The sequence below is a fragment of the Aspergillus oryzae genome, chromosome 4 (genome assembly GCF_000184455.2).
Source record: "Aspergillus oryzae RIB40 DNA, chromosome 4".
In the NCBI taxonomy this organism is placed as follows: domain Eukaryota; kingdom Fungi; phylum Ascomycota; class Eurotiomycetes; order Eurotiales; family Aspergillaceae; genus Aspergillus; species Aspergillus oryzae.
The window spans coordinates 1,028,292-1,055,927 of NC_036438.1; the positions used below are offsets into that span (position 1 = coordinate 1,028,292).

Below are 27,636 nucleotides of genomic sequence, written 5' to 3' on the forward strand. Positions count from 1 at the left end.
TCGATGACCGCACGGTGATGGAGATCACCTGCGAGGCAAGTCTGGGGGTTTTGACAGTTATTGGAAGCTTTGAGGGTGAAGGTTTCAATCCGTTTACTTGGAACTGAATAAGTGTAGACGTTGTTAGGATGTGCTGGAAGTAACTTTTTGAGTCTTAAGGAAGACATTGATTTGTTCTTCTCACAAGTTATAAGCCAAGCTATGGATCATAGAACTCCGGAGATCACGCTTGGTCGGACTTGCTGTCATTTTCTTCTTAGATGTGCGAAGGAAGAACACCGCTATGCGGGTGACGGTCATAACATGCAGAAGAATCCGAGTCATACCGAAAATGGAATGAGTTTTAGAGAGGGAGGGTAATATAACGGCGTGACCGATATAAGTGCTAGACAGCATCCTGTGCAACGCACCTAGCTCATACCATCGTAGATCTAATCTTTCGCGTTCCATCTACAAGGAGGCCAGAGCATTGTTCAACATCTCCTTTTATGGAACCCATCCACCAGTCGTCTAACTTACCAGAACCCAATCTAATGTGGGAAAAAGAAATCACGGTGAGGCGACTAGAATATGAGGATCGCCGCTCCCCGTTGATAACTCGGTGGTGGCGTTGAATTAAGGCCCTAATTGGAAGGGGGAATGTAAATATGCTTCCGATGTAGTCTAGATCGTCATCCTAACTCACCAAAATATTTCCAGCACGCTCCACATCTAAGTTGTCCCAAGACATATCGGCATCTGTTGAAGCTATGGTCCACACGAAGGCCGGTATAGACGAATAGCGAACGCTAGGTCAGCTGGTATGTACAGCCTTCATGAAAGATACCCGGGCTCTTTACACAGGTCGTCCAGAATTTTCCTTACACTGTGACTTGATGCTTTAAGCGTCTATTGCCTGAGCCTCAGTATTTAGAACAGTGTCTTGTGCAGAAAGAACAAAGGAGCCAGTCTTTAGTGTTTGGGGGTATTAACAGTTGTGCACTACTAAATAAGCTAATGTACTGTAAACCCTCGCCATAAGCCAGTACTTTATCTGGCCCTCTAAATTGCTTATATCGTACTTGCTTATAGCGAATTTCACAATAATTTCCCAGAGCCGTATTAATAGAGTACTATGTTCTTCTGCCATCATGTCGAGATGTTTCAGCCATCATATTCCGGGACTGGTCCTTTATACTAAACTACGTACATTATAGAGGTATATTTCAGCAATCTGGGTAACTATGATCCACCACGTGCTCTTCGGGAAATGCGGGGATGCAATGATACCATACCTCGGTTTATGGACAATATGGTCAACGACAACGTGGGATAAAATGCTAGGTATACATTTGTCACACTACATGCGATTATCTTCAGGTCTCTAGCATATCATACTGTGCATACAATGACATGATTGTACTCCTCGCTTATGCACTTCTTAGTAAAGAAAGTTTATGATGGGGCGCTCCACCATTGTCAGAGTGCCTATCAAGATTTGGTACAGCATCGTCATAAAGGTATCTCCCGTTGAGTGGTTGATCGGAGCGGGGAACAACACGTCAACATCCAAAAGACACAGATCGGAGTAACAGTTCCGTACTCATAGACTCTCTCGGTTAACAATTTGTTGCACCATACCATGTATGGATGGTAGTACTACGGAAGGTAGTTGGGGAATGTACTCCGTAACTCTCCCCTTTTTTTGCCCTTTTTCTTTTACTCATTGAATACTTTTGAATCAATAGCTCTCCTCAGGCCAATGCTTAGGACATACATTATGTATCACAATGGGGTGCATATGCAGTGCATAACCAAAATCAGGTTTTTTTAACCAATAAATGCGCATAGATTGTAAAATAGCCTTTTCACGATATCGATGCTATTAATATTCGCACCGTATGAGATCCAGATTAATATATTCTCTCTTGACTAAAATACCCACTACGAAGGATATCAGGCCAATGGGGACTGCAACGGAATCAATGACTAATGCCATTGTTCGCGAACCGTGTGGGAGAGAAGACTTTGTGAGCTGAGAAGTACCGCGCCGAGAAGTGAACACTAGTCCAACGTTCACTGCCGCTGTCAGTGTGATTGACAGATTTTGACATGTTCTTTTTGCTTTGCCCATGATTTTCCCTCTTCCTCTTTTGGCCGGTGAGAAAGCGAAAGTTCAGAGCTTGCCGTAAGTGTGCCTGAGGTGGCGTTTCTTGGCGGTGGCCAATTTCCCATTGTGTGTTTTACTTGGACGGAGATAGTCAACCAATGACGGGTTCCCATCGCCATCACAAATCGATTACTCGGTTACACGACTCGCTGTCCGTCTCGAACTATCTTTTTCCCGAGAACACCAGTCTTTTTGCAGCTATGCAAGGAATCTGACTTACTTCCCGTTGAACTGAAACTTACGTCTAGACCGACATGCGCGGTAGGGGTCACTACCTTACTCGGAGTCCACGTTCTCGAGTCTGACTAGAAGCCCTGCGATAGGACCACCATTGGTCAGAGCTGCTGGGTCGTTCACTGCTAGTGGGAAAGCTAAGGACCCAACAGAGGGGCAGTGGCCACTGGCCAGAACCACTGATCCAAGCCGACGGTGAACGGGTGGCTCCCCTTAGTTCATCTCGAGATCTGCTTTAACAGGGGAAAAGGAAAGCCACAACGATCCGTCCCTGGTTTGTGGACTCTCACGAAAAGGATAAAAATACAATTTAGGTTTGATAGATAAGGATTTTGATATCTGTACAATCGAAGGAGGAAAGAATGCCGGTGGACTTGGAGGACAAGAGCCCGACGTGATTGTGCCGACAAAGACGCAACCCTAATGAAGTCAATTCAGCGATGATCCAAAACACTGACATCAAATGACAAAACGGTCTGGAACTGAGAAATTCTTCGCATGTCGGAAGGTCTCCACCGTCCTATTTTTCTCCCGTGCGATCGGCACAAATTAACTGCTCCTCCATTGGAACTCGGCTGCATAATTTCTGTGCTTGTCAGTGCTTCCGTGCTCAACTTGATTTTTTCTTTTTTTTTTTTTCTTCTTTTTCTTTTTCCTTTTTTTTCAATAACCTACTAAGGATAAGTAACGACCTTCCGGTTTAATACTTCGTTGGTTCTCCTCTTTGGTTTCCTTTCCCTCCTCAATCCCTTCTCTTCTGTCGCCATCCGCCTATCTTTCTATTACCTTCTACTGTCTCTATAATTCTCCATCTTGTAATTGTTCTTTTCTTACACCACTATTAAACTCTTTTCCCTTTCTATTAACTAGACCACGACGGGTCCGGCATCCGATGCCCACATCAAATCCCGTCTGCGTGTTAGTCTGACATCGGAGCCCCCACTGAAGGTGCGTCTCCGTCTCGTATTGTTGGTCCCATCACATATTTATATGCTACTACTGCCCCTCTGCCGAAACTGTTTCAACCCTTCCAGACTCCTTGGGGTTGCCAGATACCGGGGTCTCGTCCATTCATTCTTTTGCTTCATTTAGTCATTCCTTTTTCATCGCAAGCTACAGCGTGTTAGCAGTCTCTAACGCGCTTCCAGTCCAATTACATATACTCGAGATCAATTACACCTAATAGTTATTAAGACTCCTGGCCTGGTGCCGGTATGTCGACCCCTGTTGAGGAGCTTCCTGCTCCCAAATATGCGGAGAAGAAAAACAGGACGGACGACCATTCCCCAACCTCAGATGAAGGCACCTATATCAACGAGGGCTCGCAAGACACTCACGGGAACAACCACCTCACCGTTGACACCTCGTCTGCCGACGATCTGGACCGCACAGCTTTACGCTCGCCTTCGGCCCAAAGGGAACAGGCCAAACGCCTCGAAGATGACTTAGCTCTCCTTGAAGCGGAGAAGGTGGCGTCACGTTCTACCCATGAGGACACGGAGAGTAAAGGTGAGCGCAACTCGATATCGCGTTCTCGCTCGCATCGCTCCCAGAATGTGGACGAGTTCGACGAGGCCACCAATCCTTTGCACGAGAAAGCCGCTGTCTACAATCCACCGGAGTCTCCCAACACGAACATCGCCCGATTCGTCAAAAAGATCCACGAGTCCAGCTTCATCATTCGCTATATAACCTACATTGTACCCCTCGTTCTTATCTTACTGATTCCGCTGCTGGTCGGCGCACTGGCTTACCCGGATGCGAACGTGGGAGGTGTTGAACTTCTTTGGTTCTCTGTTTGGTTGGAAATTGTCTGGTTGACTCTGTGGGCTGGTAGAGTATGTATCCTCCTTTCTCTTTCCCTTTTCCGGTTTCTCCTGCGGTGTACCTGACGGTTCAATGCGTTAGATCGTGGCCAAATGTATCCCTGTCGTTGCAGGTTTGTTGGCCAGTATTTTTACCAACAATGCCAAAAAGTGGCGCGACATGGCCAAGCAATTGGAGCTACACGCCACTTTTTTCTTTTGGTGGCTAGGTATCGAGGTCTCTTTTCTTCCCACAATGAAGAACCACCATGTGGACGGCAACTCAGCCACGCGTTCATGGGAGAATACGGTCAACAAGATTATCATCTCCATCTTTGTCTGGACGATCCTGAACTATATCGAAAAGATCATTATTCAACTCATCGCCATAAGTTTCCATACGCGTACCTATGCCGATCGTATTGAAATCAATAAGTTCCAGATCGGCAGTTTGACCAAGCTGTACGACTTCTCTCGCAACAAGATCTCAGTGAAAGACGATGAGTTTGAAGAAAAGAATGATAACAGTGGCAGCGGTACCAAGACCCCATTGCGCTACCCGCTGCAATACGCTGGCAAGGCGCAACGTGTAGCCAAAGGCGCATTGAACAAGGTTGGAGACATGGCCGGAGCAGTTGCCGCGGACTTCACGGGCCGGAAGGCGACGAACAGTACTCATCCCTATCAAGTCATTTTGACCTTGTTGCGGACTACCTCGGGCTGCCAGGTTCTGGCGCGGCGTCTCTACCGGACTTTCGTGCGTGACGGATTCGATACTGTCTTTGCCGGCGATCTTAAAGAGGCGTTCGATAACAGCGAGGAAGCCGAGGCTGCATTTATCATGTTCGACAAAGATATGAATGGCGACATCTCTATGGACGAACTGGAGGCGGTTTGTGTGGAAATCGGACGGGAACGCAAGGCTATCACTGCGTCTCTGAAGGATCTTGACTCGGTCGTCTCACGACTCGACAATGTTTTGGAGTTCTTCGTCGTTGTCATCAGCTTGATCGTCTTCGTATCGCTGATCTCGACTTCGGCTTCCGGCGTGCTCACCTCCGCGGGTTCCAGTATTCTTGCCTTGTCCTGGCTCTTCTCTGCCACCGCCCAGGAATTTCTGCAGTCGATTATCTTCGTCTTTGTCAAGCATCCCTTCGATGTGGGCGACCGTGTGACGATCTACGGTAACGCAGGTGATGCTGGTTTGGGTGATGACTACTTTGTGAAGCAGATCTCGTTGCTCTACACGGAGTTCAAGAAGATGCAGGGTCACATTGTCCAGGCACCAAACAGCTATCTGAACGGGCTCTTTATTCTCAATCAACGCAGATCTGGCGCCCTCGCAGAAGCCATCCCCATCGTGATCAAGTACGGCACAACGCTTGAGCAGATTGATGCCCTCCGCCAACGCCTGTTGGAATTTGTCCGCAGCGAAAAGCGCGAGTTCCAGACTAATATTTTGACTGAGATGCGTGCCGTGACGGAAAACTTCTCTGTGACCCTCAACGTCGTCTTCTTCTACAAGTCCAACTGGCAGAATGAAGGATTGCGTCTTCAGCGTCGTAACAAGTTCATCTGTATGCTCATGGTTGCCCTGCAAGAGATCGGCATCGAGGGCCCACGCATGAACCTCCAGGGTGCCCGTGTGGATATTCCTTTCCATGTCACGGGTTTCCCACCTCAGACGTCATCGGCCGACCACGACAGTCGCCCACCGCCGACCCCCATCCACGACATGCCCGAGAACACCGGACACAGCAGCTCCAGCGCCGCCCGCCACCCGTCAATCCTGCGCAAAGGCATGAACACCGCTGCGGCCCGTGCTCGGGGAGAGTCGATCCAGTCACACAAACATGTCGACTTCTCATTGGGCATGCGCGATCTCTCCTCCGGCGATGTGATGGGCGATGTGTTTGAAACCACCTCCCCTCGTGTTGATGACGTTGTCCGCTCTTCCAATCGCGAAGCCGCCCAGCGCCGCATCCTAGAAGAGGAAGAGGAGGAAGAGGCCGAACGCCAGAGCCGCTCGTCGTCCTCCCGGGCACGTCGCCCGTCCAACCTCAGCGTCCCGACCCAGCCGGGCGAAGGGCGTCGGTCGACGGAGTCCCAAGGCACCCATAGCCTGTCCTCCATCAGTCGCAACCGGTTTTTCCGCCACCGCTCCAGCGTCAGCCGCGAGCGTGACGATCTGGCCGAGCAAGGTCGATTCGACTCAAGCGATATCCGCTCTGTTTCACCGGGCACACGATAATCCCCAAACGCTCTTTTCTTTATCTGTGAAAATATATCTGTTCATAAATACTGCCATCTTTCTGATACCTACGTGCACATGATCCACGTTGTTTTATGGTTTACATTGTGGGCGGCATCGTTCTTTTTTGATTGCAATATGGAAACAGACAGGACTGAGTTTTGTCATTAGTTCATATGAGCATACATCTTCCAACTGGCGGTTTATACACCCATTGGCTATGAGCGTTTTATCATTCATTGTCATTTAATTATTAGACTTTACAAGATTGATAGTTATCATTTCTAACAGTTGAGCCTGAGTACACTTTCTCTACTCAATAACAGTCATTGAATTTAGAAACGAATAATATCCATTGAATATCCGCAGGTTGAGTAAACCTGTGGAACCGCATCCTGACCATGTAGCATACCTAGTCTGCTTAATATAACAAAAAATGAATCCAACAACTTGCAGCAATCGCAAATGAGCCGTGAGAGTCTTGACTACGATTATGAGAGTAAGAACAATACCACGAAAAACCTACCCGTGTATCACATCAGTCGTTAAGCATGGCATCTATAACAGGACCCTCAGAACTCAAAAACACACACAACAAGAATCACACATGAATAACCTTCCCAACATCAAACCCCATCCTTTCCATTCGTCTTACTCCAAGGAAGCACATACCCCCGTTGATTACTCACAACCCTCGTCCCCCCCTTCCTTGAAATCAGTCCGTATAGTGCGTATGCCCGAAGACCCATGTTCGGATCCCATCCAAACCATCTGATAAAACATCAGTCCCAAACGCCGAGCTCCAGGCGTTCTGCGCGTGCCGCGGACTCGACCTCCCTCGTCTCAAAGGCGCATGATGCGTCACGACTATAATAGATTGCTTCTGGGCCCGCATTTCCCGGTGTATTAGCGGTCCGGATCTCGTTAAGCAACCAGTCGAGATCTGCCTCGTGATAGTGATTATGGTCATCGAAATCGTCCAGCTTGTGATTTTTCTGGAAATCTTTGATTCTTCGCCTGCACTGTAGCCTCGTCGATGAAGGAGGACTAACCGTCCCTGTAACGAGGGTTCCTGTTCCAGCTGTTTGGCCTTTTCCAGGTCTTCTGCGAAAGACAGATTGTAGAATTCATGGTTGCCCAGAGTAAGGAATACGAGTTCGAATCGGGATGTGTGTTTTTGGATGAAGTGGAGGTAGTTGGTCGTAGTCTGTTAGGCGGCCTACGTCGCCGGCTAGAATGAGATATTTTGCGCAGATGGGGATTTTCGAATGAGGGGTATTGCTGGTTGATTTCGAGGTGGAGGTCGGAGAGGATTTGGATGGGGATTGATGGGGTTTGAGGGATGTCTTGTGGTTCCATGATGTTGTATGTAGATGTATGTACATAGCCTTGTGGAGCAATCAGTCTTCGGTTTGCCAAGGTTGCTTGCTCTGTTGGAGGAAGTTTGTCGTGGAATAGTAAGGCTGGCGATTAAATTGTTTTAAGTTGCAAGCTTTACTGTACTGCGTGTAACTACATCACGATTGAATTTAGATTATCTTCAGGCGGAGAAAAGGAATTAAAATAAAACTGCGTTGTATTAATTCCCAAGAAGAAGACAGGGTGAACGCCATAAGCACTTCAGTTACAAATACATTGAAGACGATCAGCCGCTCAGTGACAATGCCAATGCTAATCATGCACCATATCATAAAATCTCAACGTATCATGTCATAAAATACACATAAATATTTACTACCGAAGCCATAATAAGAAGGAACAGAATGATCTTCTCATGCGTTCAGAGGGGTTCTTTTTTTTTTTTTCTTTTTTGTGTCCGTTTAAGAGTCAATCTCGGTGTTGTCCTGCGGTTGGTGTCGCTTTCTTCCTTCGCCTGGACAGACGAATAGTTTATTTCGTACATACACGACTTTTTTTGTTTGGTTTTGAATTGAAGATATGAGTTGATAGAACATAGGAAATGGAATGGAATGGAATGGTGCAACAGCAGTGGAAGCAAGGATATTGAAAGTGGAAAGAAAAGAAAGAACTCAAATGACCTGATTGAGATGATATCAATCACTCCGAAACACCCGCTTAACCCCGCAAGGGAAATGGAATGAGAAACAACAAGAAAAAGAAAAACAAGCAGAATGGAGAGTAACTTGGGCCGACCGCAATATCAGACAAGTGAAAAGGGAGAGAAAAAAAAATACAGAGAAGGAAATAGGGCCATAACCACACAGGAAACATGCAGAATATCTGGCTAGGCAACGACACACCTGCGTCCTCAGCAATTTCTAAATCAAAGGCAAACAGTCTATCTTTCCAACCGAAGTGTAAACGTAAACATTCTATCGTCCTCCTTGACGAGGTGTAATCTCCGAATCTAGGCCGAGTGAAGGGGTATGGACCGGCCGTGGAGTGGCTTCAGAATCAGGGATTGTCTCGGTGTCATCTTCGACACTAGACGTCTGGATGAAAGGTGTGTTTGGGTCGACCGATGAGGACCCCTCCTCTGTCGTGAAAACAATAGGAGGAGTTATGTGGCCCTTCTTGAGAGTTTCTGTGCTCGTGTCCGGGCTGACCCCAAAGCCTGTCTCAGTAATGCCATGAGCAAACGAGGGCTCAAGACGGGACATGGTAGAGAAACTGGGGCTCATTTGTGACACGGAAAGTGTGGGAGACTGCCTAGGGCTATAATTGTCTTCCGACAGCACAATTGCGTCTTCGGGGAAATGGAGCCCTTCGAATTTACCATCTATGCCAGGGGATTCTGCTCGCTCCTCGCTGATGCTCTCTGAGCCTCCACTCCTCCGCCTTTCGAGCGATTCTCTCTCTTTCTTGAGCAACTCTTCACTGCCACTGACCACGCTACCTCTGCTGTTAGTTCTCATCATCTCTATGCCCAATTTAGAGCCAGGGCGGGTTGACCGATTCCTCGGGCTTTGTGTGCGTGAGTTGGAGCGCCCAAGTTCTTCGTCTTCATCATCACCAGACTCCGCGCCCTCATAGCGTTTTCTTTCCAACGATTCTCTCTTGGCGCGAATTGCTTCACTAGAGCGCTGCTTTCGCGGGGTGAGCGTGCCGGAGGCATTCATAGAAGCCGGGGCGGAGACAGCATGAAGCAAATGCAGTAGAGGCGCAGGGTCTGAGCTGGATTTATTATTGGAATCAACAGTTGCTTGCGTCGATTCTACTTGAGTTGTACCCGTATCCCCTGATATACCTAGTCCACCTTGACCTGACGACCATTCATCATACTTACGACCCCCAACAACCGGGGCATCTTCGGCCTTGACGGACTCCATATCACCAAAGTAGCTACTGCCGATGGAGTCTGCGCGACTAGAACCTTGATACGAGCTTGTAGGCACCGGGGCAAAGTTGGATGATGTCACCGAGCTTGGACTGTGCTCGGCAGCAATTGGTATCTGGCGAGGTGTTGCGGATGGAACGGCCAACGGCTGAGAAAGAATGGAATCGTTCGGAGGGGGTTTCCACTGGCAGTGCTTACACAATGCTTGGGTAAGCTTGGTCAGAGTGGGGGGCTTCTCAATCAGCCCATCGAAGTGGTGCGTCTCAGGGAAGTCTTTCAGATAGCCCGTCACGGCAATAATTGGGGTGTGTCGATTAGCACTCCGTGTCTCCCGAACCATACGCGCGACATCTGCTCCATTTACCTGGGGCAGTTTGAATTCCGTCATGATAATGTCAAATTGTACTTGGCTGAGAGCGTAGCGCATAGCCTCTGCGCCATTCACAGCGGTGATCGTACGACAGCGGAGCTTCTCAAACAGGCGTTCCATCACCATTCTGGAGACGGGATGATCCTCGCAGATCAGTACATCCAAGGGCCTGAAGAATGGGCCATCGGGGTAGTTAAGCTGGGAAAGGCGCCTGGAACTTTGACGTTGTCGCTGGTTTTTGAACAATTGCTTCGTACGTGGGTCTTCATTGTCGGATGAAGAAGGTGAGATATCGTTGAACCGTTGGCTGCGTCGTTTGTAGTGACCAGCAACATATGATTCCCTGGCCAGGGACGAAGATAAATCACCATCCTGGGACCCAATAGTCTGCGACCTAGCCCTCGTAGGCACACTGCCGTGACGGGGAGGGCCTGATGGTGTCTTGTCAGGTGAATGGGTTATGGCTCGGCTTGTTTTCACCGGCGACGAGGCGGATGAGCTGATTTTTAGGCTTGCCATACGAGCCTGCTCAGCGCTAGCAGGTGGACCCGAGGCACTGGAGTGGTGCGAATTAGTCGACGAAGAACCAGATGTCTTTCTGCGCTCATGGTTGTGATGACCAGTGCTAAACTGAACCAGGAGAGGGGACGAAGGCTGAGACGGACGACTAGGGGAGGAGTTTGCTTGGCTTGACGGAGAGGAGGGTCGATTGTTTCCTTTATTTTGTGACATGGTTCGCTGCAACGACATTGGTAACGGACTTCCTTCCAGGGAGGGACCAGACGAAGATGGGGCCGGGGTCTGTGCCTGATTCTGCCCCTGTCCTTGCGCCTGCCCCTGGTCCTTTCCTGGAGGCTGTTGCTGGGGACCCGAAGCCGCGAACGGGCGCTGCTGTGCTTGCATCGCCTCTTGGCGCAGTTTCTGTATCACATCTTTGTTTGCCTTCTCAAGCATCGGGAGGTTCTTAAAAGAAAAGCTGCCAAAGTCATCTTCCAAAGAAGGCTCACTCAGTCGTCTACTACGTGACTCGCGGACGTGAGGCGGGATATGCAGCGGCATCAAGGGTCGCTTCGATGCATTGACCTGTGAGCGAACCTTGAAAAGGGCATCGTGCGGGCGATCTGGATATGGTCCGGTGGTTACAGGCCGAGGGGAGTCCCCATCCTCTAGCTCCTCGGAGAAGGCTTGGAGCGTAGCTCCACGGGCATCAAAGTACTCGGTGTCTTCCGGATTCTCAAGATTTGGAACAAATTGAGCCTTGTCATCCAGCAGGGTGTCAAAATTGATATCCGAAAACCAAGGATGGCTACGGATCTCTGCTCCTCCGTTTGGATACTTTTCATCCACATTAGCTCCAATCCGCTGAGCGGGATCGGTAGTCATCAGTTTATTCATTAGATCAATAGCCTCCGGGCTCGTCAACTCTTCCACATGGTCCGGCCAGTTGATTCTCCGGTGGAGGATGTTGTCAAACACTTCATCTGGGCTACTTGCGTTGAAAGGAGGGTAGCCGAAGAGGAATTCAAACATGATACAGCCCAAGGACCACCAGTCGCTCATCTCATCCTGGCCCGCGCCATTAATGGTCTCAGGGGCCAGGTAATCTGGAGTGCCCACAAAACGACGGTTATGGTCCTCGGGGTCGAAGAGCGCCATCAATGGCGGCATCATACCTTGCTGCGGCCCAATGTCATGCGGGACCGAGTTACTAGGCGTTGGCTGAAGCGGATATAGATGGGGAGATTCTCCTGCTTCACTTTGGCCCTCCGCCTCAGTCAAGTTGTGAGCGCCAGGCACAGGAACAGGCAATGAACCCTGCACTTCACTGGGGTCATGGAGGGATAGCGATCGGAAGACTGAATTCAAACCTTCGCTGCCTACGCTATCGCTGCGATATCCTGATGCTCGACGAGACGTCTGTCGACTAATTCCGCTCTGGTTGAGGTTGAAATAAGACGGCTGGGGCATGCTGCCAGCAACATCAGGGGTCATCAGTGGCGTGGACCCTGGCGAACCGCTACCTTGAAAATCAAATGAGGCAGACCGAGAGGATGTGATGGATGTAGCGCGAGGGAATGGTCCCTGTTTCAGGAGATCGGGCGCTGGCTCATTGTTCATACTCTTCAAAACCCGCTTCTGACGCCCGACGAGCCCCATCCGAGACAAGCCAAAATCAGTCAACTTAAGGTGACCGGTTTGATCAATCAATAGATTGTCTGGTTTCAAATCTCGATGGACAATGCCTCTGCTATGGAGATGTTCTACCCCGAGGACTACTTCCGCAACGTACTTCTTAGCCCAATCCTCAGGAAGTTCACCTAAGATCTTAACAAGAGATGCACAGTCACCCCCATTGAGATATTCCATTACCAAATAGAGATAATCTTTGCTGGAAAACGTCCAGTATAGTTTGGCAACGAAATCACTTTCCCCCTGCCACATCATAATAGCTCGTTCTGCTTTGACATTGGTGACCTGATTCTTGGCAACCATATCCGCCTTCTTCAAAACTTTAATCGCAAAATGTTCCCCAGTCGTCTTCTTTTTCGACAAATACACGCTACCAAAGGCACCTTTGCTGATTGGCTTAATTACCTCGAAATCTTTGATGGACACCGGCGCTGGTCGCGGCTGCGGTTGGCTAGCCGATGCCAGGTGCGGCGAGACAGGTGGCCGCGGAGCATCGGACGAGGTTGCTGAAGACTGGCGACGATGGTGGCGGAAATGATGATGCGCTAGTTCACCGGCATTCGTCGACGGGGAAACGATGGGAGACGGCAGGCTTTCGGCGCCGCTAGAAAGGCGAGGCTTCGGCATCCGCAACGGCGAATGGGGACCAGAAACTCTGGCAGGCGAATGACCCCGGCGAGGGGAGCTCGATAGTCCAGGAGGTACCAGGCTCCTACGCTTTCTATCCAAGCTTCGGTCAGAGCACGGTGAATCCGTTCGCATGGCGCCCGGGAATGCAGATGAGAGAACGCTACTGTCACTCATCTCCCCGGCATCGAAATCTGCCGATGCAAGACCGCGTCGCGAAGGTTGAGACGTGCCCAGCACACCGGCAACGCTCTTGTGCGAGCGAGGAGTGGGACATTCCATTGGACTATTGGACCCAGTGGATACAGCAACCGATGACAATTTACCCTCAGAGGAATGGGGAGACTGGTGCCGGTCGGGGGAATTCCGCATGGACATCGTCAAGGCGGACATTGGACGGGGTAACGGTATGGACTCCCGAGACTGGGCGGGGCTGGGGATAGGGCCAGTAACTATGTTACTATCAAGGATATCCGGCACCTGTTCATCCTCAGAAGAGCTGGAATCACTGAGTTGACCGGCTGCGATACGCTCAGCCTTACTAAGGGCTGCAGTAATACACTCTTCCACCAGCACAGTATATTCGATGCGAATTCGCTCGGCGTACTCAACGATCCTGCGGTACCGAACAGTCGCATCCACTTTCGCTTTAGCCACCTGCTCTGTATCAGTGCACAAAGCAGCCAGGCCTTGCTCCTGTTCCAGGGTATTAGTGCTGGGCGACTGCCACTGGTAAACCTGTGAAATCCGAGATTCTGACTGTGGGGATAAAGTTCGGAATTCATCGTTGTTGTCTACGCGAGTCTCCTTGAGTACCGGCATGTTGATCTCCAAAGCCGTATCGCAGAGATCCAGGATCAGTTCGACGACGCGCGACAAAGGCCGCCGGACAGCGAACGATCGACCACGGGAGTGACCCATGCCCGAAACCGAGTGGTCTCTGGATCTAGGCGGAGTGGCAGGAGCGGAACTAGAATTAGAAACGGACCCCGATGATGGTGCCGAAGCAACTGGGGACGGTCCAATGGGCAGTCCCTTGTATTCCGGCTGGGGTAAAGGCGGGTTGGATTCGCCCAACACCAAGGGTCTGCCTTGCCTAGCCTCAAGAGCGTCCAGTACCTTCACGATCGCATGACGGTGCTCATTGAGGTTTTCCTGTGCAATCTGAACGTCCATCTCAGCTCGGTGTTCCTGCAGACAAAGATCGGAGTGTTTCTCAAACCACCATGGTGTGATTTGACGCTCACAGATTCGACACAATACTGGGTTGGGAGCAGGATGCTTAGAGGGATCGGGTTCATTCGCGGCCGCTTCTGCCAAGGTCGTCAAATAACTCGCTAACACCTCGGCCCCAACGCCTAGAGATTCTACCAGCAGAGGAGGGAGATCTATGGTGACTTCTCTGGGCTCAGTGAACGGTCGCAACATCCACATCGTCTATATTTCATTCTTCAGTTAGCTTTCTACCAGCCATCCCGATTCTGCGAGTAAACCTACATGACTAACTCCATCCGCCGTCCGGTCGTACGCCATAATTCCTTGTGCTTCCATGCTCAAAATATCATGGTTGTGCTCCTCCGTCTCTGCAAGCGGCTCCTCCTGGCCGCCTGCGCCTTCAGTTTCATCGGTTCCTGTAGTCTCCGCTTCCACAGGTCGTGGTTCCGGGGCGTATTTCAGAACCGAGTCGGGACCCATCAGCAACGAGAAGCGAATAAAGCGACTTCGAGAATCATCCTCCTTCATGGCCTCAACTGCATCTTGAAAAGCATTCTTGTTGTCCACAATAAGATCCGAAATCATCCGACCCTCCACCGACTCCGGGTCGGTTCCCACGACCTGTCTCCATGACGGACTGACCCATTTGATACGGCCATCGAGATCCAGGTCAACAATGACGTTCAACGTCTGCTCCGCCGCCTGTTTCAACTCCGCACGTTCTTCCTGCATGTCATTGTCGTCACTGAGAGAGCGATTCGAAGGGGTTAAACTCGGAACGATGCTCCGGGCCTCCTGCCGTAAGGCCGTCACGGCCGGAGGCGCCAGGAACTGAGGACTTTGGGTGCCATTGCCCGCCATGCTGACTGGCAAGGTTTCTGAGACGGTGGGAAAAGCCCCAGGGAGGGATCACCGCCACGACTCGAGGTACCGTAGGCAAAAAGACAAGCGAAATCAACAGAGCCAGGCAGACCGTCTGCCGGGCAGAGCGGGTGCCCTAAGAAATGAGGTTATGGATTCATCCGCAAGATCAACGGGCCATGGCTGAACTGCGGGGCGTGGATTCCAGCGAAAAACGGCCCTGATTGACGGGAAACTGAGACGTTATTATTTGTTGGATTTTGAAGATGGTGAGATCACAAAAAAAATCACCACAAAATCACAAGGGTGAAGGGTAAAAAAAAAAAGTTGTCGTGATCACGTAAGGACTAAGAAAAAGGGAATGGACAACGAAATGCCTATGCGGGGAACGGCGCGACGGAGGCGCTGCAACGCGAAGCCAGGGTGATCGACAAGAGTCAACCCCAAGATGAGGTTGACTGAATAGAAGGAAATTAAACAAATAGGCGTGCTAAGCAGGGCGTAAAATCCGGCACAGCAAGATTGACAGCATGGATTAACAAAGAAAAAAAGGAACAGGCGAAGGGGGGACGAGGGGGAGAAGACGAATAATAAAACGGCAACAAGGCAGTTGAGTTGAAAGGTAAGAGAGTGGAAGTAAGTCTGAAGTGTGAGTGGGTGGAGGGATTAGTAGTACATTCGGACTGGACGGAGTAGGTAAGGATATGCCGTAAAGTAAGGTAACGGCCACGGAAAAAAAAAAGAAAAGAGAAAAAAAAGTAGCCAAAGTGACACTCTCAGACCAAAAGGACAAAAAGGTAACCAATTGAGGTGAAAATCAACGACCAACGTACCGTTTCCCACTGGAAGGTCAACTCGGTAGAAAATTAAGTCAATGATGGTTGAATATGTTTCCCAGTCGTTCATTCCCTACGATTGCCTGAAACGCTCGCATTCCCTCACTTTCTCTTCTGACCTAATAAGTCGATGTTTGACCCACCGGCTTCGCTGTAATGTTTCGGTATCGTCGTTTTAGTCTGGCATTTAGTGACAACAAGAGGATGCCATTTCGAGCATAGTATGATTCTTATTCTTATTTTTATTATCAATGATCCACTGGCGATAGACAATTTATAGTCCTCGGCAAGAGCCAGTACAACGCTGGCTGACCACGCCACGACTAACCTACAACATCCATCTAGACCTTTCTCCAACATTTCCCCAACACGACCTTCCGCAGCAAGAATTCTACTTGAATAAATATATATAAACGTTATATAACCCCCGAACCTGGTCAAGGTAAAGGTAACCAGTACCTGAGTCCTCGACATCATGAGTGTGGAAGGCTGACACCGACCTGGCTCGGCCTTTCAACCACCCAACATCGCCCATCTCAGCAGGTCACCTCCGAGCCTACAGTACGTACTTACTTACATACACATACTACTTACATCCAGACATACATACATATCTGGAACTGCATGTGGCCAACCCTAACTCATGATTCGTTCCCCTTCTGCATCTCCTCCTTCGACAACGGCTCGTTTCTCGGAAACCACCAATGATTCCGGTTATTTATTATGATGGATCGGCCGAAGTAGTTTAATTATTCTGTCTTCCCTCCCTGTCACCAAAATCTGGTCACCCAGTAACCAACTGTCCCCCTCCCTTCACTTAGTACATATCTCCTACAGTTATAATATAGAATTTCAAGGGAGAGAAGAAAAAGAAAGCGAAAATGAAGAGAGGGGAAGAAATATGCATTCTCATTCCAAACCACACGACCATCCAACAGCCACCATACGCCACCAAGAATCAACCCATCCCATTGGCAACGGTCGGCCAGATACGATGGATTCGAGACGATTCTCATCAGGCCGCCCTTGTACAACCATCATCACATAGCATTCTCAGAAGAAGGAACAAAAAAGAAGACTAAATTCTTTTGGAGACAGTTGAATTTCGTAAGGCCTAGAAACTTCTGTAAAGTTTACAAGAAAACAAAAAATGGGGAGCTGAAGGTACATTCCAGCGATGGGTGGGCGTGGTACTAAATTGCATTGTTTGTCTAGACTGGCAGGACGTCACCACCCATGCAAACAGCGGGAAGCTGTCTGGTTGTCCCATGGAGCCGCTCCCGGTGCCAGAAGATCGTTGCTCACTTGACCTTCTGTCGCCGCCGGTTCTTGGGACTCATTTGGAAGGAGTTCGATACTTTGAAATGTTCGGCTAAGTAATTCACACACAAAGAAGGTTCTGGATTGCCGGCGAGAAACTTGACTGAATCGATGTCTTGACTTTACGGAAAAACAAACATGGCAGGAGGGTGCAGTGCACTGAACTTAGGAGGTTGACCCTGTGCATATGCCCGTTGATAAGCGACTTGGTCTGCAGGTTGTTGGAGACCAATTCTTAGGTAACGACTACCGTGCAGTACATTGGATCGGCTTTCTATGTGGGTGGGAAGGTATCCGGACGGTCCAGATGGTCATTATGTTGCAGATAGTATTGGTGTGTATACAGATGGTAGCCCCAGAAACCCGGCAAATGTTTATGTCTACATGAATCATTGTTGTTGTGCTGTTGTTGTTGTTATTGTTATTGTTGTCAAATTATATTACTTTGGTCATGGGTGATGGAAATGATTGACCAGTAAGAATGAAGAGCCCAACACCAAAGCAGTAACTCATCAGGAGACCAAAGCTTTTTCTTTTCTCATGCCCTTAGGTAATGGTCGAGAGCTGAGGTAACTATTCTGGAAATCTTACAGTCAATTGTACTGTACTTTGGCATGCCAATAAACTTTCCCAAACATTCAGTCACCAGGACCATATCAAAAGCTAAGATGAGCAATCCTTTGCGGGGTAAAGAGTAAAAAAAGGAAAAAGGAAAGAAAAAAGTACTAGGTGAGTGACTATTTCGATCGTTTCCCACCCTGAAAATCAGCGCATCAATGCATGGATCAAGGACATACTTACAAAATGCATGAGAGGCGTGCTTAATAACCCAGACCCGGAAGCATCAACTCCTCCCTCCTTCAGGTAATGATCGTTCTCCCACCATGCATTACTACAGTAGAATCCAGTCTTATAGAGTAGACTTCAGTATGGAAATGACGATAGATGAGAAACAGCAACGAAGTCTGTTTCATCATCGTGGGTCAAACCAAAACCCACCCCTGTGCGACCTGACGTCTTCATCAGTCGAATCAAGATTCCCAATTTCATCATCAGGACCAGAAGAAAATCCGGGGAAAGAACAAAGACAAGATTAGAAAAGTAAGGGGGAAAAATAAAAAAATAAAATAAGAAAAAAGAAATATTCCAGTTTCCCCTCCCTTCCTTCTCGCATCAGTATTTCACCCACCCTCCAATTGGGTTCTTCTACAAAAAAGCCTCCCCACCCTTCCCAGCTGGGAATCAAACCCAATTGATCGGCATCCAACCAACATTCTCCGATTGTGTCTGATCTTCAGAATCCACTCCCTTGACAAGCTCGGATTCCACTCGCGGTGGAGTTGATTTGGACGGGGAGGACGGATGGCGTGGTAGACTATATTCGAATCCACTCGTTTCCCTTCACCCCTCCACGTATAGCACAACCAGTCAGTATGATTTAAGTTAAGAGGTCGATGAGGGTAACTGTTTGCGGAGATGAACTCATATTTGGGTTTACTTCCGCTGATACGTGGCAATTCGGGGTCATCTGACGGGTAGATACCTACTTTGTACATACATCACTTTTTGATCCACTCCAGACATGATGCAGGTTGCATGCTCCAGACTATAACAAACTAGGATACAATCGTAGTACCGATCATTTTATTTATTTTATTTTTTTTTTCCCTCTATTGATTAACCCCGCCAATATCATTTGTCCTACGTAGAGAAATGCTGGCAATGTAGTAGAAAAAGAAAAAGAAAAAGAAAAGGTACGGTAACGCACGAGGATTAACAGGTTCCCATACGAAGCCAACCATGGAATGAACCGAACTTCGTCCCATGATATCCTTTCTAGCTAGTGGGAATGAAGTCAGACAGAAGCTGAGCTCCACCGTGGAATCTTCCGACGGATTGGAAATCAGCCCCAGAGCACTAATTATACTTTCTTATTCTTTTTGGACTCCAGTCGGAGGGTTCCTCACATCCTGATGGGTTTCTCGAAAGGGTCTTCCGCTCAAGGTACCTGATGCCAAAGTGTCGACAGCTTGGGTCGATGCAATGGCGTGCTTCGGGTAGTTCGTATGATACTCGAGTGTGTCGTGTCGCGATGCGTTCATTCCCGACCAGCCCCCTACATCATACGTAAGTCACCACGGGTTGCACTTGTTCTACTCTGTGGCTCCATGCTCGCTTTGCAGGATGTCCCAGGGTATGGGCAGGGGCTCTGACTGGTGAGATATGTTGTATATGCTGGGATTGGAAGCCGATTGGGGTGGTACTTGTGCGGATACAGCTTATCATGGGCTGGAATGGTTACGCTGGAGGTTAATCAGTGGTTGATATCGTAAGATGATAAGATTTGCGTGTCACATAGTACTACCACTGACGAACTAGACCATCCAAGAGCAATTGCTGAGCTCATTCAATTGAACCACCTCCATCATGGTGTCAAGCTCCTCCATCCAGCCCCATGAGCTGAGCACACGTGCTGTCCCGTATCACAAATTCAGCCCTTATCATCCTATTCTTCGTCTTTACTATAGCCTATAATATCCGAGGCTATCTTCTCCGCAAACATGTCTGCATTTCTGCGGTCAGCGAATTGCACAAGAAGACATGGACGGCATAGAACATACAAACAACCGACTGAGGATGGCCAGGAGGAAGAACTGGAAATGTACTGGCATCGACCACCCTCAATTTTTCAACTCCAAACACCCTCGCTCGGCTATCAAGGACCGCCATGCGATCAGAACGAGTCCCCATCTTACATGTGCCGGATGCGTGCCACGGAGCCATGGCTGTATCCCGGATGACCTCAAGGATCTCACGATCAGTTTGATACTCCTTTCCCGGGAAGAATTCCTCTCCGACAATGATGGGTGCCATGGCTTCACTATGGAATATGTCACGGACTCGCTTAAAAGCTGCAACTAAAACCTGTTGGTCTGTTTCCGTAGTAAGCCAGTTCATGTGAATCACTGGAAGGTCGTCCGTATCAGCCGAGATGATAGAAACGTTTCCACGAGACGTCGGGCCCACGAGTGTGGGCAAAATGGTCGCATATTGCCTCCCATCTTGCGGTTGCATAGTAATGGGATCCGAAAAATTACCAACGAAAAGTGGTGCGGGGATATACTGTTATAGCAGATTCAGAACATTAGCATCCTCCAATCTTTAAAAAGTAGGGAGGTACACCGGAAACCTACCTCGACCTCTGGCCAGTCTTCTGGAAACCAGGATAGGTCGTTCTCCGTACGTTCAGTGAATCCAGCCCGTGAGCTACCTGGGAGCTTTTCGAAAGCAACGTAGTCGAATCCATGATTGGTCAACACTCCAGTATGGGATGATTTAAACTCCCTTATCTGACTTATAAGATATTGTAAATCCATAGCCAGCTTGTTGAATGTCTCCACAGCCACTGGGTACGTTGGTCCAGAGAAGACATGGTCCCACAGGTTTTGACCGACTCCTGGTAGGTCTACAATAACATCGATTTCATGTTCTTGGAGGACATCAGCGGGACCAATTCCAGAAACCATGAGTAGCTGAGGGCTTTGAAAGGCCCCAGATGATATAATGACTTCGTGGGTCGCGCTGAGAATATACTTCGAGCCCGCAGTGGCGACCTCAACCCCTGTTGCTCGCTTTTGATCAAACAAAATCTTTTTGCCCATTGTGTTTTTGTATAATGTCAAGGTTTCTAAATATCTCGAAGAATACGGTGACCTAAAAAATGCCGATTCCGAGCTACTTCGAATTTGATCGGCGGGTCGTAAAGTGAACGGGCAATAAAAGGAGCCTAACAAAGACCCGCTGTTGAACTCAGAGGTTACTTCAACCCCCACCGATTCCAATCCAAGCTGGAACCAGCTAGAAAATGGCGAGGCAGCATGCGGATAAGTCACGTCAACAGGTTGGCCATGCTTCTCGTAAGCATCTTCTCGATAGCTCACAGTGGCGTTTGCAGGACGGAGCTCCTCATTGGGTGCAGTAAAGTTAATCGTCTTCTTGAACAAAGGGAAGACGTTATCGAAGAGATAACTTTCATCATCGACGAGATCAGCCCATAGTTTCATCGATCCTATAGTCGGTCTAGGGCCAGTCAGCCTTGGGCTCTTTCTCTCGCTTACGGTGAGAATCTACTGACCTTTGGTATAGCATAAAGTTGCTTGCTGATCTAGGTAGTGATAGACTAAGTCAGCCAACTTGTAACTATAGGCTCACTAGTAGAACTTACGCTCCTCCAAGGCATCTGGCTTTTTCGTAGTGAATGGTCCGGGAATCTGCGCCCGGTCCAGTGTTGACCAGAAACCCCCAGTCAATGGGCGTTCGAATGGCCATTGGATCGGTACCAGTGCCAATGCCAACAGCCCCAGGAACTTTCGCTGGGGGGTAATTGATTTCGTAGAAGCCTCCGGCTTGAACTAAAGCAACATTGAAGCTTTGTTCAGCCAGGCGCGCCGCCAGGGTCACACCAGCATTACCACCACCAACGACAACGTAGTCAAATGAGGCATCAATTCCAGGAATACCGTCTTTGCTGCCGTATAACGGTTTGTCTGCAGTCGATGCTGGTAGGCCAATGAGCCAGAACAGCAAAAGAAGTATTCGGCGAAACATGTAGGGAGGATTTGGGTTCAACGCGGCGTAATAGTCCATGATATTGCTCTCGGTGTGTATAGAACAATCAATACTCTTGCTACTATCCAGTAAATATATGTTAGCAAGAATAGAGGGAATGAGGAGAAAAGGGAATGGACGACGAGACACGGCTGATTTTAAATATCTTGGTCAGGCGCGATGTAGTCGAGGTGCCTTGTCAATTGATGACATGCGGTGAAACTTGAGGATCCTTGGAAGCAGAGAAAATAACGCATCGGCCTTTGACAGACAGACGTTGGGTGTCGTCCAGGAATAAAACAGACTCATTGCCATAGTAAACCGCACTCAGGCGTCACCTACAGCTGACCGATGTGGTATACATGCACATATTACTGTGCCTTTTTCTGTCTCAATAGTTCATCCTGTAGAGCCCGGTAGAGACAAGCATGATTGAAACTATCAAAGATAATAGAATACGAAGTAAAGCTTAGTGTATCCACGAGCCCTGACTGTGTTGATGCGACTAATTTGCGTGAAAGTCAACATTCGAATGTAGAATATATTTATGGAAAGGACACCTATATCCATGTTCATTAAGGTATATGCTTGTTAGAAAGAAATCAGATGATAGTTCCAGAATTACCTATATTACATCAAGTCACCGTGTGCATCCTCCACACATTTTCAGTTGCACTAGTCATTTATTACTGTCCCTTCTTCTGACCCTCCTGTCGCTCCCGTTCTACGACATATCCAACTGCACGGGCCAGACCCTCCTCGACTGAAACGATGGGAGTGTAGCCTAGTCGCGACTTGGCCTTGTCACATGAATAGTAGCGAGTCATGCATGAATACCGGACTGTCCGCCTAGTCAACCGCGGCGTCTTGCCACAAATACCCATCACTGTCTCCGCGATGCCGCCAATAGGACCAAGGAGTGCCTCGGGGAGTTCCCAGACTTGATGGGGCTCGACTACCTTGCCAGTCAGTGCCCAGGCAGCACGCGTCATATCCCAAAAATAGACCGGGGCATCGTTAGTAATGTTAAAAGCCTCTCCATCAACCCGCTCATGGTCTAACGGTTCACTTTGTTTGGACTCAATGCGGGTCTTGGTAGCAAGCAAGCGGAAGGCGGCGAGTAAGTGGGCATACGCGATATTCCCAACGTAAGTGAAGTCGAACAAATTATTGTTGTCGCCCAACTGCATTCGAAGAACGGCTGGCGAGGCCTTGGACGAGTGTTCCAGAACCTTGTAGGTAAACGTGGTGTCCTTCTCTCCATAAATACCGGCTGGACGAACAGCACAGGTCACCATGCCAGAGGGCGAGGTTCGGTTGTACTTCAAGACGAGTTCTTCTGCGTCCGCCTACCAACTCTCGTGAGCAAATGTTGACTACACAGAAACGGAGTCGGCATCACCTACCTTTGTCTCTGAGTAGTACTCCAACTGCCTATCCCCTCTAATGTATGGCCACTCCTCGTCCACATTGATCAGATCGCTTTGTGTGTCGTGAACCACTGAGCTCGAGCTTGTGTACACGAAAGCTTTGCACTTTCCACCCCAATCTCCACGAGCGCCGCCCGCGACCTCCAACAATGTCTTTGTTCCGTCGACATTCACCTTGCGCAACAGGGGCTTGTTCCCTTCTAGGACGTTTGGCGTGGCAGTGTGAATAACAACATCCGGCTTAACTTTGCGAAAGACCTCCAACATGGACTCCGCCGACGTGATATCGCCATCGTAATACTCAGCACCAGGCAACCGATTGTTGGAGGTTCGCAAGTCGACTACTGCGACCTTCGCCATACATACCGGATACCGGCCGGCCAGTTGGGGGTAGTCGAATCGAGGATCTTCTTCTGGCTTCGGGAGAGCGACACTGGCATCGGTTTCCGAAGGGAAATTGAGCAAGTGATTGACGATGTGCCAGCCCACGAAACCACAGCCACCGACCACCAAAACAGTGCCCAATTCCATAGCGGGACGCTTGTTAGACATTCTGGCGAGTTGCTGGTGAACTTGAGCGACTGGAGGCGGTGGATAGGTGGAGATAAGCGATAGGAACCTGAAGGGCGAAGAGGGAGTGTTGATCTGAAGTTCGGGGGGGATGATAATAATTTAACTGGGTTCCGCTCCGCTCTACGGAGAAATTGTCTGGGGCTGAGCTAAAATGTCTGGGCCCCCACTCGAGAAGCCACATCGCCTTCAACCACCGAACGCAACTACTGGAAGAAGTCTACTCTTTGCCATACTTCCACAACTACCTTGACTCATCTCATATAATAACAACATCCACAAAGCTGATGTCCTTTACTTATTACTTGAACCGCCTAATTGATCAAGTCTGCATTGGTGGCATCAATCCATAACATCGCATTATCTTGATTTTTTAGTCTAGAAACTGGTCCCAACGAAAAGTAAACCATCTTAGATGCCATCGCGCTTAACTCCGAGTGATATACGCTCCATTGTATGCGAGATCTTACGGTCCCCTACATATTATGACATTAGGACTTGAGAACGTGATGATTTAAGCGGTAGGTAGGAACTCACTCGGCGCTTTTTTCAACAGATTGCCGCAATGCCCTGTTATATTTCTTGCGATCTTCCATGCTGCCCCAAAAAAGCTTCGTTGCCTCCGGGTGGACTGTAGTCCGTGGATCATATGGCGGAGATTCTTCTTCTAGTGCCGCCACAATCGCTTCGATATGGTAACGCATTTCGTCTGTTCGACGTGGGGAATAACATAGGACTCCTTCCCGGGATACGCGAATATGGAATATGGGCGTCTCCACAAAGACACGAGGCTGTTCATCTGGGAAACGTGGACTGATGTAGATCTTAAACCTAAAGATACCACCGTCCAAATGGCTCATAGGCCTACCGAAGTACGTAAATGCCCAAAGGAAAGGATTAGTGTCCACAAGCTCGAGATCAACAGCGAAGTTTTTCTGACGCTTGAGATCCTCAACGATCTGTTCATACTGGCGCTGCAGATTTGATGCGATACTCAGCTCTTGTTTCTTGACACCAAGTCCCTCAAACAACCAATTGTTTGTCTCATAGATAATCTTTTCCCTGAGCAAGACTACCCGCCGCCTTAATTCAGGGTAATCGAAGTGGCCATCCATAGTATTGCCCTGGCTTTCGAAAGGCATTCTCTGGAATTTGCGTTCTTGAGAGATAACCGAGTCCGCGGCATCAATTGTTTGGATGTAGGAATCGAAATACCATAAGAATCGTCTTTTGCGAAGGTCTGCGAATTGATCAACAACAGGTTTGTCATCTTCGCTCAGTGCTTGGCCTTCTCCGACGTCGTCATCTTCCTCGGATACTCGTTCTGAAACTGCGCTTGTACTTTCATGTGGCAGGATACCCAGCGATGACTCCAAAGGCTCAATGACTGCAATTCGGAGGTTCTCATGGCGAATCTTGGCACATACGGAATGTTCTGTTAGCATGTCCTCTCGCAAATTAGGAGTAAGTCATCACCTTCTCTACGTAAGATGCCTTCCACTCTTTATCCTCTGCGGTATGGGCATTCTCATACCCAGGTTCGTTCTCATAGGGGTTGTTAGACAACAGACTCTGGATTGAGATCAAGATAGACTCCAGGCCCTGTGCAGATGACCACTCTTCTCCAGGGTGCCCGCGCCAAGTGCTACATCAAACCACTCAGCTATAGCTACTTTGTAGGCTTTTGGAATGAGTTACCCCAGAATTGACCTGGGTCCCGTCAGTATATGAGCATGCTTAGCCTTTCGGATTTTAGACTCACAAGCAGACTTTGCCCGAAGCATAGATATTAGGGTTGAACCGGCAACGTCCTTTATTTGTAGTCAGAGCTCGGACACTAGGAGGCTTTGCGGGATAGTCTGGAGCCGTCATAGTGAGTACTTGTTGTTGTGTTCCTCCCACGAGACGGTTTCCTTACCATTTCCAAATTTGATCGCAAACTAAGGCAGTTCCTCTCCAGTCAGTGGGAATAGAGTTGTGGTATGTTTTATGGTTATACTGAAGGCAGCGAATACGAACCTCGAAGAAACCGAACTGGTAAGGTGTGTCTGGCGGTCCAAGAATGAGGGCGCGGACATTTCGGATGTCAGAATCATCGTAAGCCACGGCCAGCGCTTAGAATCCGAGCCGAACAAATGATTGTAAGCTTAATGTAACAATATTATTCTTTCCAGGATTGTATCAATGAAGTCTTACACAAGTCTGCGCCTTGTTGTATCTGCTTGATTTCCTAGTACCCACCAGAAGAGGAGCCCCGTCAGTTCAAGAGGGGTTTACAGGATAGTTGTGGATATAATGAAAGAGTCAGTATACCCTTGTAATGCGGAGAATCGCTTGATCGGACATTCTGTCATAGAAACGCTCAACAGTCGAGCTCTCATCAGCGGGGGTTGATTAATAGATATGAAAATGAGCAAAGCGCTGAGGTTGTAAGCAGATGACGGAGGAGGACGGGCGTATGTATGATATTATAATGATCATTGATGGTCCAGCCCAAGGCAGCGCGGGGAACGACAGGTGGCTGCCTTCTCAGTGTGGGCGGGAGACTGCTATCAGGTGTGTGAATAAAGTATAGAAGTTCGTTAATTTCTCTTTCCAGGCTTTCTAAGGTATTTTGGTTGCGTGTCTGGCATCCATTGTCCGTCAAGAAATTTACATGAAGCTAGCAACTCATGGCAGGTACAAACAAGCTCAGGGCTGTATGTAGACTAATCACAGTTATGTAGTATGGTAGTACAGAAACTAAATAGTAAGTATCTCCGGCATTCAAGACTTTTACCCTCTTAAATGGCTCTTTTGAGGTTGCGTCTAGAATACTATAAGTTCTTTGTTGCTATCTGTCTGCAAGAGAATGATACACGGTCTACGTACAGAATAAATAATTAATAAAGGTACTGCAAAAGCCTGTCAGTAAAGATTGTGAATGGATAAGTCTATAGATAACACATTTCAGATATCCGTGACTGCATTGAAAGAGAACACGCCTTTACATAAAGAATAAAGGAAAAGCAAGGCAAGTCACCTAGTACTTTTCAGTCTTGAGTGGATGGTACTCCTTAACATACAGGCGCTATAAGTGTTGACGGTATTTCAGTTTCACACTATGGAGGACTGTACTGTATTGTACCTAAGCTCCGCACAGATATCTAACTCACCGCCTTCTTTGTGTGGGTAGTTGATGGGCTAAACAACCGAAATCCCCTGATAGCGCGGGATATTTCCCTTAACCATATTTAGGCGACGCCGCTGACTCCATTTAATTTTCTATTCATCTACTCCGTAGTACAGGCATTAGGTAGCTTTCTAGCTCTCTCTAGAACTGTAACTCTATCATATCTTTCCGAAGAACTTAGGGTACAACACCTAATTTCTATTTAAAAACATGGTTACTATTTGGACCCCTGAGGCTTTAGGGGGGCATTCATTCCAACATTCCTAAACAAGACTAGCTTGACAAAACTCACCCTTGCTCTTATACAGAGTATGACATCTTTTGAAGAATGCCCCCCAAAAAGCAAAACTAAAACAAAACAAGATAAATAAGGTGAAAAAAATCACATAATACTCTCTTGGTGCTGAAGAAATTATATGACTTAAAATGGGTCACAATTGAACACACGATCTACACAGTCTTGAACAAAGATTCTCATAACAACCTTGGCTCTACCTGCAGACAATGTCAAGGGTCCCAAGCTGACAGCAACTCCACTTGGCAACATACTTACTCCGTAGACCGTCAATGTATGGGGTCATGACTAGTTTCAGAAATACCAAAACAGGTAACCCGCTTGCTGCCCCGCAAAAGAGAACAATAAGGGGTCAAAAAAGGGTCGGTGTATTAGTGACCATTTTTCCTTCATACTCTTAAACAA

General features: G+C 48.4%; 4 protein-coding genes across 4 annotated transcripts; 1 reads left to right on the forward strand and 3 right to left on the reverse strand.

Annotated features, from left to right (window-relative positions):
- Window positions 1-3,597: 3,597 nt before the first annotated feature.
- Window positions 3,598-6,439, forward strand: AO090012000418 (Mechanosensitive ion channel family; the record flags this gene model as incomplete). The annotated part of the gene is made up of 2 exons (XM_001727386.1): window positions 3,598-4,221; window positions 4,292-6,439. 2 exons carry the CDS (start codon window positions 3,598-3,600, stop codon window positions 6,437-6,439), a joined length of 2,772 nt encoding a protein of 923 aa, XP_001727438.1.
- A 2,333-nt stretch (window positions 6,440-8,772) lies between these two features.
- On the reverse strand, window positions 8,773-15,000 carry AO090012000420 (protein kinase RIM15; the record flags this gene model as incomplete). Its single annotated transcript, XM_001727387.3, has 2 exons — window positions 8,773-14,361; window positions 14,422-15,000. 2 exons carry the CDS (start codon window positions 14,998-15,000, stop codon window positions 8,773-8,775), a joined length of 6,168 nt encoding a protein of 2,055 aa, XP_001727439.1.
- Window positions 15,001-19,662: 4,662 nt separating this feature from the next.
- Window positions 19,663-23,746, reverse strand: AO090012000422 (uncharacterized protein; the record flags this gene model as incomplete). Its single annotated transcript, XM_023236470.1, has 6 exons — window positions 19,663-19,721; window positions 19,778-20,279; window positions 20,351-21,236; window positions 21,292-21,321; window positions 21,382-21,703; window positions 23,557-23,746. The coding sequence occupies 6 exons, from the start codon at window positions 23,744-23,746 to the stop codon at window positions 19,663-19,665; spliced, it is 1,989 nt and encodes a 662-aa protein (XP_023091393.1).
- Window positions 23,747-24,230: 484 nt separating this feature from the next.
- Window positions 24,231-25,209, reverse strand: AO090012000423 (ubiquitin-conjugating enzyme E2 variant; the record flags this gene model as incomplete). The annotated part of the gene is made up of 2 exons (XM_023236471.1): window positions 24,231-24,240; window positions 24,302-25,209. 2 exons carry the CDS (start codon window positions 25,207-25,209, stop codon window positions 24,231-24,233), a joined length of 918 nt encoding a protein of 305 aa, XP_023091394.1.
- Between the last annotated feature and the right edge of the window lie 2,427 nt (window positions 25,210-27,636).